The following is an 18,515-nucleotide window of genomic DNA, read 5'->3' as shown; positions in this document are numbered from 1 at the left end:
ACGCCCCCCATGCACCTCATACTCGACCTCCCACAGAGACCCACCACACTGATAGCAGCCCGTCGCTAGGCTGTTTTCTCCAATGTGCGCACAGGACCTGTGATGAGGTTACAGGAGGGGAGGAGTCAGGGGTCACATGATCAGGGGATTCGGTGTCTGCAGGACTCTGCTGTGCGTCATGGTGCTGGATGAGGCAAAGTTTATGTGTGGGGTCAGGAGGGGTTTACAGTGTGGATGTAGCAGAGCCATGTGTGTACTATTTTGGACAGAGCAGAGCCGTGTGTGTAGGAGGTGTACGTAGCAGAGCTGTGTGTGTACAAGGTGTACAGAGCGGAGTCGTGTGTGTACAATTATGGACGGAGCAGAGGCGTGTGTGTGTAGGAGGTGAACAGAGCGGAGACATGTGTGTACAGGGTGTACAGAGCGGAGCCGTGTGTGTACAATTTTGGATGGAGCGGAGCCGTGTGTGTAGGTGTACGGAGCGGAGCCATGTGTGTACAAGGTGTACAGAGCGGAGCCGTGTGTGTACAATTTTGGACGGAGCGAAGCCATGTGTGTAGGAGGTGTACGGAGTGGAGCAGTGTGTTGAGCCGTGTGAGTACGAGGTGTGCGGAGCCGTGTGTGTACGAGGTGTACGGAGCGAAGCCACGTGTGTACGGAGCAGAGCCGCGTGTGTACGAAGTGTACGGAGCGGAGACGCGTGTGTACGAGGTGTACGGAGCGGAGCCGCGTATGTACGAGGTGTACGGAGCGGAGCCGCAAGTGTACGAGGTGTACAGAGCGGAGCCGCGTGTGTACGAGGTGTAGGAGCGGAGCCGCGTGTGTACGTGGTGTACGGAGCGGATCCGCGTGTGAATGAGGTGTACGGAGTGTATGGAGTGGAGCCACGCGTGTACAAGGTAGATGTGCGTGTATTTTGGCATGGGGGGGCACCATTTGAAAGTTTGCACCGGGGCCCATAACTTTGTAGTTACGCCACTGGTTATCACCTATCAATATATAGGATGGTGGAGATCTAACCCCTGCGGCCTTCACTGACCATCAGAATGGGTACTTCACGTACCGTACTTCCATGTTAGAATGGGGAATAAATGGAGAGCGGTGCAGCAGTAGGTTTTAACTTCTCGTCACTGGCCATCCCCTCTAACTACAATGCTGCAAATGAGCTTTCATTTTGTTAGTTCATTCACATCCCATAAAAATGCAGAACAATGTTGGTAAAATGACTCTATACAGTATATGCCTTATTTATGTTCTCAAAGATACATAGTATTATAAATAACATAACTTACCTTCTGCGGATGCGACATGCAATGCTGTGCGTGAGTCATAGTCACGTTGTTCCATGTCCATTGCTGACAGGGCAAACCTAGCGAACATATGCAACAGTCAAGTTTGAGGTCTGATCTGCTGATTGAACCAATTTAGGGTTCTAATTTTGATCTGAGATCTGGATTAAATTAGCATTTTTTTTATATATGTGACTGATAATGTGTACTCTTGTTTGTGGAACTATGCTTTGATTATTTATCGGTTCAGTCTCGACTAGATTCACAAGCGTTCTAGCATCTATTCTGCAACTGCAAAAAGCACATTGATTTTCCATTTAATGCTGCGAAAAAATATTTTGACATGATCATCATGATTACTGTTAGTTCAGAGGTGCACAACTTCTTTTGGTCTGAGGGCTTCAATGAAACATATTTGCATTTTAAGGGGCTTCAATAAAAATGAAATGTGCTTTGTATCATATTATTGTGATTGGTGGCTAAAAGATTAAATTCTCTCATACACTCAATTTAGAATTGCCCATCGTTCCCTGTCTTCTGCTGGTCAGGTCCCGTCATATCTGTGCACATTAATGCAAGTTGATCCCTTATCGGCAGCCATGTCACCATAGTAATGTCATTTTTTTATTCACAGAGCTGTTTGAGCTCTTGCTTTTTACATGATGAGTTAATATTACCATTTTGTGATACATAACACTTTTGGATCACTTTTTACTCTATTTATCATAGTTTTAAGTTTCAGGTGCACAAAAGTCAATAGGAGTTCAACCTACACCCTGACATACTGATCCAGAGGAAGGCAAAAACCCCAAAATGGAGAAGATAATTCTCAATATTAGGGCTCATACCCATCTGCGAGAAAAAAAAAAGGTCAGATTTCCGGACCGAAAAAATGGACGAGTGCCATACAAGTGTCATGCGATTTCTGTGCCATTTTTAAACGGAACATCTGTATGACATGTTTATGCAATTTTAACATGAGCTTTTACACACAGCAGTTCTGTCCTTTACACATCGTGAAAAAAACATTCTTCAAAACACACACACACACATATATATATATAAAACTTATATATATACTGTGGTACAGTAAAGGGTGTTTTACTGGATGGGAGATACATTTCTCCCAGCAGATTAATGTTTGGCCGGGTTTTTCCCTAAAGACAGGACCTGCGATGATGTCATGTTCACGTGGTCAGCCCATGTGATGTCTACCTCACTTGTGGGAGGGGTTATGGGCTATGTAATGGAGGTTGGTGTTTGGCACATGGTGAGTGTGTCTGGAAGTTACAGGAACTTGGCTGGACTTAGCCTGAACTTGAATACAGGATCCCCGTGCTGCAGGACTATAGCAGAAGACTCTCAAGAACCCTGGGAATGGCACCTGGCGGATGCCGCAGACCTGGCAGCTGCTTAGTTAAGCAGTGAGTCTGGGACCAGTGGTTCTCCAAGCTGGAGTATATTTATGTTTTTCTTTACTTTCTGTTAATCGGCTGTTTGCAACGGGACATCAAACCACTGAAATTGGACTTTAAGCCTGTGTGTTGCCTCCTTACTGCAGCCCTGCCATTACCTACCAGAGCGAATCCCTACAATACACACATATAAAATATATTTATATATAACATATAAATTATATATTGCTCAAAAAAAATAAAGGGAACACTAAACAATACAATGTATTGTTTAGTGTTCCCTTTATTTTTTGAGCAGCATTATATATATATATATAATATATATATATATATATATATATATATATATATATATATATATATATAATATTATTATACTAGCTGAATAGCCCGGCGTTGCCCGGGCATAGTAACTAACTACGGTTAGTTATAACAAATTATAATGATTATATCTAAATGTATAAAGCTGAGTGTATAGCCCCTTCCACTCCACATAGCCACATTCACTATAATATTCCACATCATCCTGTCAGACAGAGCTACCGGACTACTACCCCACATTGTCCCGTCAGCCAGAGCCACCAGACTACTATCCGTAATATACCACATTATCTGTCACGGGCAGTAGGGAAAAAACAGGAGACGTAGAACCTGGGCCCCTGAACTGCCCCTCAAGCTAAGGAGGTGCCCTGACTTTCCTTAACTTGGGGGTACACTTGATGGTAGTGAGGCCCAAGTCCCCGATCTGTCCCTATCATGTTTAGCCCTGAGCTAAACCCCCCCCAACCCCTCCCCAGGAGGTGAGACAGGGAAAAAAGTGTACTGCACCAATAACACAAAAGGAAAGATAAAATAGATGCCACGGGGTTAAAGCAACTAAAAAACAAAACTTGACTTGCTCTGCTACAATGCTCCTGGCCAGCAGAGTTAGCCACTTGACCACATTCAGCTGAAGCACCACTACTCCTGATAGCTCCTCTCTTCAGCAGAATCACCACTGCTCCAGATAAGCTGAACCCCCCTCTGCACCAGGTAGGTCCAGTCTTCACCACGGTTGGTTTCCAAATGAACTGTATTACCAACAGCTAGCTGGTGTACCAGGTGACCTTATATAGGAAGGTGGGAGTGGTCTCCATCAGACTAATTAAACATGCAGTAACACCAGCGGCCACCGGGGGAAAACTGATATTAACCCGATGGCCTGAAAGGAAAAAAGGTTTAATATGCGAGCAGCCCAAACTGACAGATCCAAAAAATGGATCATGACAGTATCCCCCTTACAATGAGGGGCCTCAGAACCCTCAACACTGCACCTCACCGGAAAACCACCTACAGTGAGGATGCCTAGATCCACCAGAGTTCACCTCAGCAACTACCTGACTCTCAGGTTTATGGCAAATGTGGGCAGATCGAAGTGGCAATGTAAGCTTTGGAGGCACCACAAATCTCCAGAGCGCCGACCTGGGGAACGAGTTGTGAATGGGCATTACTCGGGGTAACTCCAGCTGGTAAGTCCCCAGGCCGAGGATGGCCGAAACCCGATATGGCCCGATCACCCGAAAACTCCAGACCCCAGCAGCACACTTCCACCGGATGTTTTTGGTGGACACCCATACATACTTGTGCACACACAGGTCCAGACCTGAACATTTATTGCCATGCACACGTTTTCCACAAGAAAGTGAACTCTTTAAGGAACTAACAACAGAGGCGTCCCCCTGTGTCACAACACTCACACCCCCACAATTAAGAGAGGGACTCACCACCCTCCTCCGACCCCTCCTCCTATGAGGACTCTGCCTCTCAGGGTTGGCAAATGGTGAGGGTTGAGACTTGCCCCTACTCCCTGGCAGCACCTCTGCTGCCCCCATTGGAGAAGAAGGGGATGGTTGTAGGATGATGGCAGAGACAGTAGCCCCCGGGCAGCAGCCCTCACACGACTGACCCCAGCGGACTACTTCCCTGGACCACCAATCTATCACCGGGTTTTTTTCCAACCAAGGGAGGCCTAAAACGATAGGTGATGGCATTACCCCCAAGATGTAGCATGACAGGGACTCTACATGATGAGTCCCTATACGCAGATGTATATTTTCCATGACTTGGGTCAACCTCCCCTGGCTCAGTGGGACAGAGTCAATGGCCTGGACGCTTAGGGGTTTTGCCAGCGTCCTACACCTCAGGCTATGGGTCTGGACAAAGTGAGCGTCCACCAGATTGACTCCCGCTCCACTGTTGACAAACACTGGTATGCCCTCAGGTACCCCGCCAATCACCACTTCTGCTGACAAAGTACACTGGAAGGGGGAAAATGGAGGAAATATATACACTCCCTGGTCGCCTCCCTCCACACGACCAGGGGGACGCGGTTTCTTAGGTGGTATGGAAGTTTTGGCGCAAGCCGGGCAGACCCTCATAAAATGACCAGTCTGCCCACAGCTAAAACATGCCCCCAAACCACGACAAACCGCAGGCAGCACCATTGGGGAACCAACTCCTCCCACCTGCCTGGGCTCGTTCGACTGCACCAATGAGTCCTCCTCCCTAGCAAGGACTACAGGGGGCAAATTCGCCAAAGCCGCAAAAAACTCGTCCACCGACAGTAGAGATGGTGAATCGGCCGGCAGGGAGAAGGCCCAGGATTGGGATCACCTTTAAGGAGAGATATGATGAATCCCACCCGCTGTTCCTCACTCCCTAATGAACGGGGGTGGAGCCTGAAGTGTAGCTTGCAGGCCTCCTGAAAAAACAAAATTATCTCTCCCTCCAGAAAACCTGTCTGGGAGAGATAACTTGGGTTCTGGTTGAGCCTGAACCTGAGCTGAGGCTCCGAACCCCACCAACTGCTGCAGCTGCTGCTCCACCACATCACGCAGCACGCCACGCTCCTCAGTGAGGGTCTGAAGCACACAGGTCTGCATTAGGGCCACGGCTCACCAGGAAAAAATTTGAGGTCGGTAATAATGTCACGGGGCAGTAGGGAAAAAACAGGAGACGTGGAACCTGGGCCCCTGAACTGCCCTTCAGGCTAAGGAGGTGCCCTGACTTTTTCCTTAACTTGAGGTACACTTGATGGTAGTGAGGCCCAAGTCCCCGACCTGACCCTATCTTCTGTTTAGCCCTGAGCTAAACCCCCCCAAACCCCTCCCCAGAAGGTGAGACAGGGAAAAAAGTGTACTGCACCAATAACACGAAAGGAAGGATAAAACAGACGCCACAGGGTTAAAGCAACTAAAAAACAAAACTTAGCTTGCTCTGCTGCAATGCTCCAGAACAGCAGAGTTAGCCACTTGACCACATTCAGCTGATGCTTCACTACTCCCGATAGCTCCTCTCTTCAGCAGCATCACCACTACTCCAGATAGGTCCAGTCTTCACCACGGTTGGTTTCCAAATGAACTGTATTACCAACAGCTAGCTGGTGTACCAGGTGACCTTATGTAGGAAGGTTAGAGGGGTCTCCAGCAGACTAATTAAACATGCAATAACACCAGCGGCCACCGGGGGGGAAACTGATATTAACCCCCGATGGCCTGAAAGGAAAAAAGGTTTAATATGCAAGCAGCCCAAACTGACAGATCAAAAAAATGGATTATGACATTATCCCATCAGCCAGAGCCACCGGACTACTACCACTAATATCCCACATCGTCCCATCAGCCAGAGCCACCGGACTACTACCACTAATATCCCACATCGTCCCATCAGCCAGAGCCACCGGACTACTACCACTAATATCCCACATCATCCCATCAGCCAGAGCCACCGGACTACTACCCCTAATATCCCACATCATCCCGTCAAAGCCACCGGACTACAACCCCTAATATCCCACATCATTCCGTCAAAGCCACCGGACTACTACCCCTAATATCCCACATCATCCCATCAGCCAGAGCCACTGGACTACTACTCCTAATATCCCACATCATCCCATCAGCCAGAGCCACCGGACTACAACCCCTAATATCCCACATCATCCGGTCAGCCTGGGGTCAGAACCAGAGCGCTGAGTGGAATGGTCCTAACTTCCACACCAGGGATCCCTTTAAGAGAGGTCTGGCTTCAGAACCAGAGCGCTGAGTGGATTTGCCCTGAGTTACATACCAATGATCCCTTTAATAGAAGCCTGGGGTGAGAATCAGAGCGCTGAGGGATTTACCCTAACTTCCATACCGGAGATCCCTTTAAGAGAGGCCTGGGGTCAGTACCAAAGCGCAGAAAGAATTTGTCCTCACTTTTATACTTGGGATCCCTTTAAGAGGGGCCTGGGGTCAGAACCAGAGAACTGAGTGGAATTGCCCTAACTTTCATACCAATGATCCCTTTAAGAAAGGCTGGGGTCAGAACCAGAGAGCTGAGTGGAATTGCCCTGACTTGCATACCAATGATCCCTTTAATAGAATCCTGGGGTCAGAATCAGAGCGCTGAGGGATTTGCCCTAACTTTCATACAGGAGATCCCTTTAAGAGAGCCTGGGGTCATTACCAGAGCATGTGTCACGCTCGAGCCTTGGTGGGTTGGCGCGAACCGGGGGTTGTGGCCCCACTGTGCCACAGACCAGACTACCCTGGAAGGGGCGTGACTAAGACAGCTGCCTTGGTCTTCTCTGGAGCCTCCAATGGTGAGGTCAGGGTTGTTCGGCATGCAGCTGCCACTCCAGGGTGGTGTCTGGCTGTGACTGCTGATCCCACTCGGGGACAGGACACTTGGTCAGGTGCGAGTGACAGGCAGGCAGGTGGGTACGGCAGGTACCCAGGCAGGCACGGCTGAGACACAGGGCAGGGTGGCACGGCTGAGACACAGGGCAGGGTGGCACGGCCGAGACCCAGGGCAGGCTGGCACGGACGAGACACAGGGCAGGCTGGCACGGACGAGACACAGGGCAGGCTGGCATGGACGAGACACAGGGCAGGCTGGCACGGACGAGACACAGGGCAGGCTGGCACGGACGAGACACAGGGCAGGCTGGCACGGACGAGACACAGGGCAGGCTGGCACAGACGAGACACAGGGCAGGCTGGCACGGATGAGACACAGGGCAGGCTGGCATGGTATGAGTAGCAGGTGCAAGTACCAGCAGGAAAGGTAAAGGCAGGAAGAAGTGAAGTATGATGGAACAGGTTTGGACCTGTTCACACAGGAGGAGCAGGTACGGGTATTAACAGGAGAGTGGAGTATGACAAAGCAGGTTAAGAACTGAGCTGCAGGAGTGCAGAGTAGGCGGAGCAGCAGGAGTGCGGAGTAGGTGGAGCAACAGGAGTGCGGAGCAGGAGGAGCCGCAGGAGTGCAGAGTAGGCGGAGCCACAGGAGTGCAGAGAAGGAGGAGCCGCAGGACTGTGGGGCAGGCGGAGCCGTAGGAGTGCGGAGCAGGCGAAGCCGCAGGAGTGCAGAGCAGGCGGACCCACAGGAGTGCAGAGCAGGCGGAGCCGCAGGAGTGTAGAGCAGGTGGAGCTGCAAGGGTGCCAAGCAGGCAGGTCTGCAAGGGTGCCGAGCAGGCGGATCTGCAAGGGTGCCGAGCAGGCGGATCTGCAAGGGTGCAGAGCAGGCGGATCTGCAAGGGTGCAGAGCAGGCGGATCTGCAAGGGTGCAGAGCAGGCGGAGCTGCAAGAGTGCAGAACAGGCGGAGCTGCAAGGGTGCAGAGCAGGCGGAGCTGCAAGTGTGCAGAGCAGGCAGAGCTGCAAAGGTGCAGAGCACAGACAGGGAGGACACAAGGAAAGACACAGCAGGGAAAGAAGCCAATGACAAGGAGGCAGGGGTAGGACAGATTTCAGACAAAGTACAGGGACAAAGACTCAAGGACTAGGATATTCTGCCTCCTGGAGGGTGGACGGAGGTACTAGGCAAGACAAGATCAGGAGCTATAGCACAGAGACCAGGATATACCTCCTCCTGGAGGGCGGACAGGCAGGCACAAGACAAAGCTAGGAGTGTAGCCTCCAGAGAAGGAGAAACACAGAACAGGGCCTCGCTTACTCAGCAGCAAAACACTAACTGAGTTTAGACATTGCTCAGGCAATGTTCCAGTGGGTGGGGCAGCCCTAAATAGTAGCGGGCTCTAGGTAATTGGTCAGGGACACATTAGACAGGTGCACCCTGACTCCATAAGAAGCAGAGAGTTCAGGCGCCACCCCCCTATACACAGAGTCAGGAAACATGAACATAGCAGACAGGAAACAAGGCAAGGAGCTGGCGGCAGAGAGAAATCACAGCATGACCTGGAGCAGTGAGTAAGTTGGTGAGTGGGGGATGGGAGGCCATGCAGCGATGCCAGCAGGGTTGTTACAATTTGAAGGCAATTGCCCTGACTTCCATATCGAGGATCCCTTTAAGAGAGCCTGGGGTCAGAACCAGGACACTGAGTGGAATTGCCCTAACTTCTATACCGGGGATCCCTTTAAGAGAGGCCTGGGGTCAGAACCAAAGTGCTGGATGGATTTGCCCTGATTTCCATACCAATGATCCCTTTAATAGAAGCCTGGGGTCAGAATCAGAACGCTGAGCGATTTGCCCTGACTTCCATACCGGGGATCCCTTTAAGAGGGGCCTGAGGTCAGAACCAGAGCGCTTAGTGGAATTGCCCTAACTTCCATACCAATGATCCCTTTAAGAGACCCTGGCGTCAGAACGACAGAGCTGAGTGGAACGATCCAAACTTCCATACTGGGGATCCCTTTAAGAGAGGCCTGGGGTCAGAACCAGAGCACTTAGTGGAATTGCCCTAACTTCCATACCAATGATCCCTTTAATAGAAGCCTGGGGTCAGAATCAGAGCGCTGAGTGGATTTGCCCTAACTTCCATAACGGAGATCCCTTTAAGAGGGAAGATGTGCCTATGGGATGGAGGATGTGTGATGGGTATATGGGCATAGGAGGGGGTGATTCATTTCTGTCATGTGCTCTCTGCTCCTTTCTGGGGGGCAGACAATGGCTGGGAGCTTATGTTCCTGGGGATGCTAGATTTCTCCCACTCGGTCAGTGTCTGCTGAGGTGTTGTGGAGTGGGAAAACTGTTGCTCATAGCAACCAATAACAGCTCAGCTTCTTTTAAACAGCTCTGGTGAAATGAAAGATGCTTCGTGATTGGTTGGTGATACATACATACACACATATATACATAGACATATATATATATATATATATATATATATATATATCATACAGCTATGGCAAAAATTAAGAGACCACTGCACAGTTTTAAAAAATCAGCTTCTCTACATGTCTGACAGCCATTCCATTCCAGCGTCAGTTGAATTCCAACCAGAGCACACCACATTCTACTTAATCTGCTTCTGATTAGGTGATCGCCTGAACCAAATCTTATTTAACAAAGGAAAGTATAAAAAACCCTTCTGTGGTGTTCACAATCCTCTTTCAAACAGGACAAGCTGGATAGCAAAACAACTGCTTGTAATATCCAAAAAGTAATACGAATGAAAAATAACTTTTAACCATGCCAAAGGAGTTGAAAATAAAAGTCTTCAGTGAGGAAAAGAAGGGCTCAATATTGGCTTTACTAGAAGAGGGATACAGTGAGCGTCATGTTGCCTCCATCTGTAAAATTTCTAATACGGCAGGCCATTACAACTGGTTCAAGCAGCAGACATTCGGGACAACAAAGCTACAGACCGGAAGAGGGCGAAAACGACTCTCCACTGACCCGGATGACTGTCATCTTATTAGAATGTCATTCTGCAACTGCAGAATAACATCAAGTGACCTACAAAAGGAATGCAAATGGCAGCTGGGGTGAAGTGCATGGCAAGAACAGTTTGTAGCAGGCTCCTAGAGGCAGCGCTCAAGTCATGTAAAGGTAGAAAAAAGCCTTTCATCAATGAGAAGCAAATGAGGGCAAGGCTGAAGTTTGCCAAAGACCATAAGAATTGGACCATAGAGGACTGGAGTAAGGTAATCTTCTCTGATGAGTCTAATTTTCAGCTTTGCCCAACACCTGGTCATCTAATGGTTAGACGGAGACCTGGAGAGGCATACAAGTCACAATGTCGTGCACCCACTGTGACAGTTGGTGGAGGATCGGTGATGATCTGGAGATGCTTCAGCAAGGCTGGAATTGGGCAGGTTAATCTCTGCGAAGGACGTATGAATCAAGCCGCATAAAAGGTTATCCTGGAAAAACAATTGATTCCTTCTGCTCAGGCAATGTTGCCCAACTCTGAGGACTGGTTTTTCCAGCAGGACAATGCGTCATGCCACACAGCTAGGTCAATCAGTGTGTGGATGAAGGACCACCATATCAAATCCCTGTCATGGCCAGCCCAACTCCAGACCTGAACCCCAATGAAAACCTCTGGAATGTAATCAAGAGGTAGATGGATAGTCACAAGCCATCAAACAAAGAAGAACTGCTTATTTTTTTGTACCAGGAATGGCATAAGGTCACCCAAAAGCAGTGGGAAAGACTGGTGGAAAGCATGCCAAGACGCAGGTAAGCTGTGATTAAAAATCATGGTTATTCTACAAAATATTGATTTCTGACCTCTACCTGAGTTAAAACATTAGTATTGTTGTTTCTAAATGATTATGAACTTGTTTTCTTAGCATTATTTGAGGTCTGCAAGCATTGCATTTTTTTGTTATTTTGATCATTTCTCATTGTCTGAAAATAAATACACAATTTAATGCTTGGAGATTCAGAGGCATGTTATCAGTAATTTATAGAATAAAAGAGCAATTTACATTTTACTGAAAAAAATACCTATAAATAGAAAAATCAGACAAACTGAAAATGTTGCAGTGGTCTCTTAAATTTTTGCCAGAGCTGTATATATATATATATATATATACACTCACTGGCCACTTTATTAGGTACACCTGTCCAACTGTGTGTTAAGACTTAATTTCTAATCAGCCAATCACATGGCAGCAACTCAGTGCATTTAGGCATGTAGACATGGTCAAGACAATCTCCTGCAGTTCAAACCGAGCATCAGTATGGGGAAGAAAGGTGATTTGAGTGCCTTTGAACGTGGCATGATTGTTGGTGCCAGAAGGGCTGGTCTGAGAATTTCAGAAACTGCTGATCTACTGGGATTTTCACGCACAACCATCTCTAGGGTTTACAGAGAATGGTCCGAAAAAGAAAAAAAATCCAGTGAGCAGCAGTTCTGTGGCCGGAAATGCCATGTTGATGCCAGAGGTCAGAGGAGAATGGGCAGACTGGTTCGAGCTGATAGAAAGGCAACAGTGACTCAAATTGCCACCCGTTACAACCAAGGTAGGCAGAAGAGCATCTCTGAACGCACAGTGCGTCGAACTTTGAGGCAGATGGGCTACAGCAGCAGAAGACCACACTGGGTACCACTCCTCTCAGCTAAGAACAGGAAACTGAGGCTACAATTTGCACAAGCTCATCGAAATTGGACAGTAGAAGATTGGAAAAACGTTGCCTGGTCTGATGAGTCTCGATTTCTGCTGCGACATTCGGATGGTGGGGTCAGAATTTGGCGTAAACAACATGAAAGCATGGATCCATCCTGCCTTGTATCAACGGTTCAGGCTGGTGGTGGTGGTGTCATGGTGTGGGGAATTTTTTCTGGGCACTCTTTGGGCCCCTTGGTACCAATTGAGCATCGTTGCAACGCCACAGCCTACCTGAGTATTGTTGCTGACCATGTCCATCCCTTTATGACCACAATGTACCCAACATCTGATGGCTACTTTCAGCAGGATAATGCACCATGTCATAAAGCTCGAATCATCTCAGATTGGTTTCTTGAACATGACAATGAGTTTACTGTACTCAAATGGCCTCCTCAGTCACCAGATCTCAATCCAATAGAGCATCTTTGGGATGTGGTGGAACGGGAGATTCGCATCAGGGATGTGCAGCCGACAAATCTGCGCCAACTGTGTGATGCCATCATGTCAATATGGTCCAAAATCTCTGAGGAATGCTTCCAGCACCTTGTTGAATCTCTGCCACGAAGAATTGAGGCAGTTCTGAAGGCAAAAGGGGGTCCAACCCCTTACTAGCATGGTGTACCTAATAAAGTGGCCAGTGAGTGTATATATATATATATATATATATATATATATATATATATATATATTGTTCTGCCCATTCTGTGCAGCTAGATATTTTTAAGTGCTGTTACAGCTATGGCCATTAGGTGTCAATCAGTTGCCCTTCTCTTTTATTCATGTGTTTGGAATTTTCTGTTCCCCAAATGGTTAATTGTTCAGAATCGCCCCTTCTTTCTGTCCTGGTCAACATCATGTAACCATTCTCCAGCCATCGCCTGAGTAGCTCGCACCTGCTCAGCTCAGTTCTTTGCAAAACCATTGCTATAACAAGCGGATTCCGGTAAGGTTAATGCAATTATGAGTTATGCATCTGTGTTAGCAGCCATAATGCAGCCCCCCCATGATGTTTGCAATGCATGCTTAGCTCCTGTGATGTTGTTTCACTGCATGTTTCTTATAAGCATCCTTTAGTTAAGCATCCTCTGTTCAGTCAGTTCAAGCTTGCAACCATTAGGTGTTTTAGACATCTTTCTCTTTGCTGCAGGGTATGTTATATTGATCAGCTCTATATAATGCATGATAACAGCATCCTATATCATTGCTACTGTTGTGATAATACCCTGCATTGCTATTACCTGCCAGTATTTGTGTATTGTATACTACCAGTACTGACATGCTGTATTATCTGTCTCTTGTAGTTTTTTTTTGTAATATATTTCTTTATTAAGGAAAAGTTGGAGCAACAATACAGTTGAAATTTGAAGTTCAGATGAAAGATCAATTAACAATCTTAGTGTATGTCACCAGGGCTTAAGAGTATAACTGAACAGTGTAAAACTTTTTATGTAACCAAGTTAACCATTAAACTAAAAACAATGGTGCAAATTTGAGAGCGAGAAGAAAAATATTTTTGTCATCTTTAAGAGGTATTCCAATAGTAAGATAGACAATAAGATCGGGTTATACTGCAAACCTGTGAAAAATGCATGTGGGTCTCGGCCGTGCCACCCTGCCCTTTAGGTCTATTAACGTTTAATTAACCCCTGACCAGAATTCTTTTAGGGATGGGCAAGTCCACTCCCATTCCACATCTCCAACACAATTTTAACTCTGTTAATCTAAGATGATGTAGAAACTCAGGCGTTCTATACATCTCGTAAGAATTTTATATGTGTTTTCTTGCAACAGAGTGCACTTAGAGAAACCCTTTGAATTAGCTAGAATCTTATGAACTTCTGAATCAGATAACGATATGCACAATTCCCTTTCCCATGAGAGTAAACAAATTGGCTTTGATGAGCCAAAGGGGGATATAATGTTTTTGTAGATTCTGGACAGTATCTTGGGGGTGGGTGTTGGGAGTTTCGTCAGCATTTCGATCCAGGACCAACCTCTGGTCTCTTAGTGTATTTAGTGTTAAATTGTTTTAAAATTTCAGCAGCATGTGCTTTTTGTATAAAGTTTTCCGGGTGTATGGGAGCGTTCGCAGGCCAGATATCTGATATCGATATCTTCCCATATCTAACTCCGAGATTGCCTGATATGGAAGATTGTGCCATAAGTTGAATATGTCAGTATAATTGGAATTAAGGAGGTATGGGATGATACTTGTGGGCATTAATGAGGGAAGGTTGTCTGAAATGGATAGAGATTTACTTTTTTTTACTTTTAAAGTAGTTAGGGTGATTGGGTCTAGCTTCAAATGTGAAGGGGATGTTGAGTTGTTCCACATGTATTGATGTGTGTTTTTTTCAAGGAGAAGCTCTAGGTTGTTGTGAGACGGGTTTTGATGTGCTAATGCAAGTTTTAACCATCTATTGATGTGAATGGCTTTATGGTAGGAAATGAAATCTGGGAAGTTTTAGCCCCCTGATAGCTTTGGGAGAGTTAAGAATCTATGAGAAAGCCTTGGTTTTTTGAACTTCCAAACATATTGTGAGATGATTCTCCTGATGGAGGTGAAGAAAGTTTTGGGGAGCGGTATTGGTACCATATTCATTGTGTATAATATTTTAGGTGATATATATTGTCATGCCCGCTATGTCTGATATGCTGCATGACCCCTGGAGCAGTGTGCACGCGCACCTAACTGTCTTGTCCGTCATGTCTTGTGTGCTGCATGACCCCTGGAGCAGTGTGCACGTGCACCTCACAGTTATATCTGTCATGTCCGTTATGTCGCATGACCCCTGGAGCAGTGTGCACATGCACCTCATGACTATTATGCTGCATGATCCCTGGAGCAGTATGCTCGTGCACCTCATGACTGTTGTGCTGCGTAACTCGTGGAGCAGTGTGCATGTGCACCTCGCATCATGGCTGCATGCTGTTGCTGTGTGCGCGCCCATCTCTGCTCTGCCTGCTGTGATCGTCACTATGATCCAGCAGAATCTCATCCAGCAATCCTCCCTATGGTCCTGGACTCCCTGAACATGTGAACCTCTCTATGTCCAGCAGTATCTGATTCAGCAATCCTCTCAATGGTCCTGGAGGCCCTGATCATGTGATCCTCTCTATGGTCCAGCAGAATCTGATCTAGCTAGCCTCTCTATGATTCTGGAGGATCTGAACCGAAATCCTCTCCTGGTCCTGACCCGGAAGTGCAGGTGCTAATGCCCTATATCAGACCGCCCCTTCCAATGGTCGGGGCCTGAGTATCCTGTTGCTTCCCTGCATGGCTGCTTGGTCGCTCCCTGTATTCTGTGCCCCTGCACTCTGCCCTGTAGTGCGTCTCTGCACACGCTCTGTGCTTGTATTCTGCCTCTTGTCCCGTGCCATGTCTTGTGTTGTCTCTCGTGCCATGTTTTGTCCTTGTTATGCTTTGACTTGTAGTACTTCCTCGGTTCTCTGCCTTTGCCTGTTTCGCCATGTCTTGCCTTTGCTATCCTTAGCCTTGTAGTACTTTCTATGTTTCGTGTCTAGTCTCAAGGCTCTGCCTTGACCCGGCTCTGGGCTTCGGCCTATGCTCCGCTGCTAGACTTTGTCCTATAGTGCTCTCTTGCACGTTTCCTGGCTAGTCTCAAGGCTCTGCCTTGACCCGGCTCTGGGCTTCGGCCTACGCTCCGCTGCTAGCTCTATGTCTCTGTACTCGGCTCTGGGCTCTAGCATACGCTCCGCTTCTCTTCTCTTGTAACCCGGCTCTGTCCTATTGCCTACGTTCCGCTGCTTGCTTTGTGTCTTGCCTAGCCTTGTCTTGCCTAGTTTCTCGCCTTGCCTTGTTTCTTCATGTGCTCTTTGCATGCGCCTGGCCTTCCCTAGCCTCCTGCTTGTGCCTCAGCCGTGCTCGTCGGCCAGTGACAGCTGTGTCGCCTGTTATGCCTCAGCTGGGTTCGCCTCAGTCTTGCCCGTCTGTCTGTGCCTCAGCCCGACCAGCTAGCCAGTGCCCCAGCCGTGCTCTCTGTGCTTCCTTGCACCCACGCTGTCTCTGCACTGTGCTTTGCGTACCCTCTTAGCACGCGCAGGACATAGCCTGCTTCTTGGCATACCTCCCCGTGCTTCTGTAAAAGTACGTGCAGGTCTTGCCATGTACCCTGTCATGCCCTCTAGCACGCACAGGGCCTAGCCTATACCCTGTCGTGCCCTCTTGCATGCACAGGTCCTAGCTTGTACCCTGTCGTGCCCTCTTGCACGCACAGGCCTTAGCCTGAACCCTGGCGTGCCTCCTAGCACGCGTAGGCCCTTGCCTTGGCCTGAACCCTGGCGTGTCTCCTAGCACGCGCAGGCTCCTGACTTGAACCTGACCCTGGCGTGCCCCCCTGCATGCACAGGGCTATGCCTTGAACCCTGACCCTGGCATGTTCCTCGGTACGCGCAGGTCCTTGCATTGAACCCTGACCCTGGCGTGTCCTTCGGCACGCGCAGGACCTTGCCTTGAACTCTGACCCTGGCGTGTCCCCTAAACACGCACCATGCCTAGTGTGTTGAACCCTGCTTTGCACCTTGCCTTGGACCCTGGCATGTCCCTAGCATGCACCCTGCCTTGCACCTTGCCTTGGAACCTGGTGTGCCCCTAGCACGCACCCTGCCTTGAACTTTGCCTTGGACCTTGGCGTGCTCCCTAACATGCACCATGTCTGGAGCTCTGTCGTGCCTCCTTGCCTGAACCCTGGTTTGCCTTCCGGATGCCCGGAACCTGCCGATCGCTGCCAGAGATCGTAAGCTTGACGACTGCGGCCTGATGTCCGGAGCTGATGTCCGCAGCCTGATGCCCTGATCCTGTTGATCGTTGCCAGCTGTCCGAAGTCTTATGCCATCGAGCCCTTGCCTGTACCCAGGCGTGCCACCTGGCACATACCACGCCATGGACCTTGGCATGCTCACGCACGCACCTTGCTGTGTTTTCTCTGTTATCACATCTTGCACCTGATGTTACCCTGAGTTGCCTTAATGAAGATACCTTGAAATCACGTCTTGTCTTGTTTCCTGCACGTCCCTTGTCGTCATACACACACACACACATTGTTTCTTCCTTGAGCCGGCCGTCTGGTTCCAGCAGTCGTGGTGGCTCACCCCCTTGGGTCTTGCCCCTGACACTTCCTGTGGTTCCTCACAAGGTCAGCTCACCCTCGGTGGGTGTGTGCCACGAACCAGAGGGTCCACTCAAGAAAATGACTCAGCGATAGCTGACTCTGTCACATATGTTTTAATTATGTTTATCCTTCCCATCCAAGAAAAGTATGGGTGGTCATAGATAGGCCTTAAGTTGTGCTTCAATTGGCTTAACCAGTTTGTCAAAATTTTCTCTGTTGAGATCAAATGGGTTTTTGGTTAGAAAGATCTCTAAATATTTGATATGACTTGTAGGCCATTTCAATTAGGTGGTTCCCTTCAGAAAGGAGACTTCTTTTGGTGCTGATTTATTTAATGCTTCTGACTAGTCCCAGTTGATTTTGAAGTCTGATAGTTCACTAAATCTGTGAAATAGATCAACTAGATTATGTGTTGCTTTTTTGGGGTCAGTAAGGAGAATGAGTAGGTCGTCTGTGAAGGCTGCGCATTTCTGCTCTGTGTGTTTAATTTTTACACCTTTGATTTCTGGGTTTTGTCGTATCGCTTGGATTAATGTTTCTATCACTAGTATAAAAAGGGTGGGTGAAAGGGGTCGGCCCTGTTGCGTGTCGTTTCGGATATCAAAGGATTGGGAGTAGGCTCCATTGAATTTTATTTTTGCAGACGGGGCTGAGTATAAAGAGAATATAGCTTTGATGAAAATGTTGGGAAACTCAAATTTTTCAAGTGTTTATTCCATAAAATACCAATTTACGCGGTCAAATGCCTTTTTGGCGTCGGTTGATAAAAGGACTAGAGGGGATTTGGTTTTAAGGGCGTGGCTAATAGAATGAAAAATCCTGGCTGTGTTGTCTTTTCCCTCCCTCCCTTTTACAAATCCTGTTTGGTCAGAGTGGACCAGTCTGGGGAGAAGGCCACTTATTCTGGCAGCCAAAATCTTAGCCCAAAGCTTTACATCTGTGTTTAGCAGGGATATGGGGCGATAACTACCACACAGCTCAGGATTCTTTCCTTCTTTTGGTATAATGGTTATAAAAGCTTCTAGTGCTTGTTTGGGCAAGGGAGAGCCTTTTAATAACTTATTAAACAAGTTAGTCAAATGTGGGGCCAAGACTTCAATGAACTTTTTGTAGTATATGATCGGGAGACCATCAGGGCCTGGTGATTTGCCCTTTGGTATCTATTTGAGGGTTTCTAGGATTTCTTGAGTTGTGATTGGGGCCAGTAACCTATCCTTATCTGTAGATTTAAGCTTTGGCAGATTAAGTGAGGAAAGGAAGTCCAGAATTTTGTCCCCTGCTACCTTAAGATCGAGCAT

General features: G+C 47.9%; 1 protein-coding gene across 1 annotated transcript in view; it reads right to left on the bottom strand.

Moving 5' to 3' along the window:
• The window catches only part of LOC141067709 (glutaminase kidney isoform, mitochondrial-like), a 484,569-nt gene that overhangs the window by 35,309 nt on the left and 430,745 nt on the right, over positions 1–18,515 (bottom strand). Inside the window, exon 16 of the mRNA XM_073558128.1 lies at positions 1,293–1,369. Coding sequence (XP_073414229.1) covers positions 1,293–1,369 — 77 coding nt within the window. The remainder of the gene's footprint in view (positions 1–1,292; positions 1,370–18,515) is intronic.

The sequence above is a fragment of the Dendrobates tinctorius genome, unplaced genomic scaffold, assembly GCF_039654945.1.
Source record: "Dendrobates tinctorius isolate UK_male_01 unplaced genomic scaffold, ASM3965494v1 ptg000254l, whole genome shotgun sequence".
NCBI lineage: Eukaryota > Metazoa > Chordata > Amphibia > Anura > Dendrobatidae > Dendrobates > Dendrobates tinctorius.
Note: the sequence above shows the minus strand (reverse complement) of the source record. Positions and strands in the feature narration are given on the sequence as shown.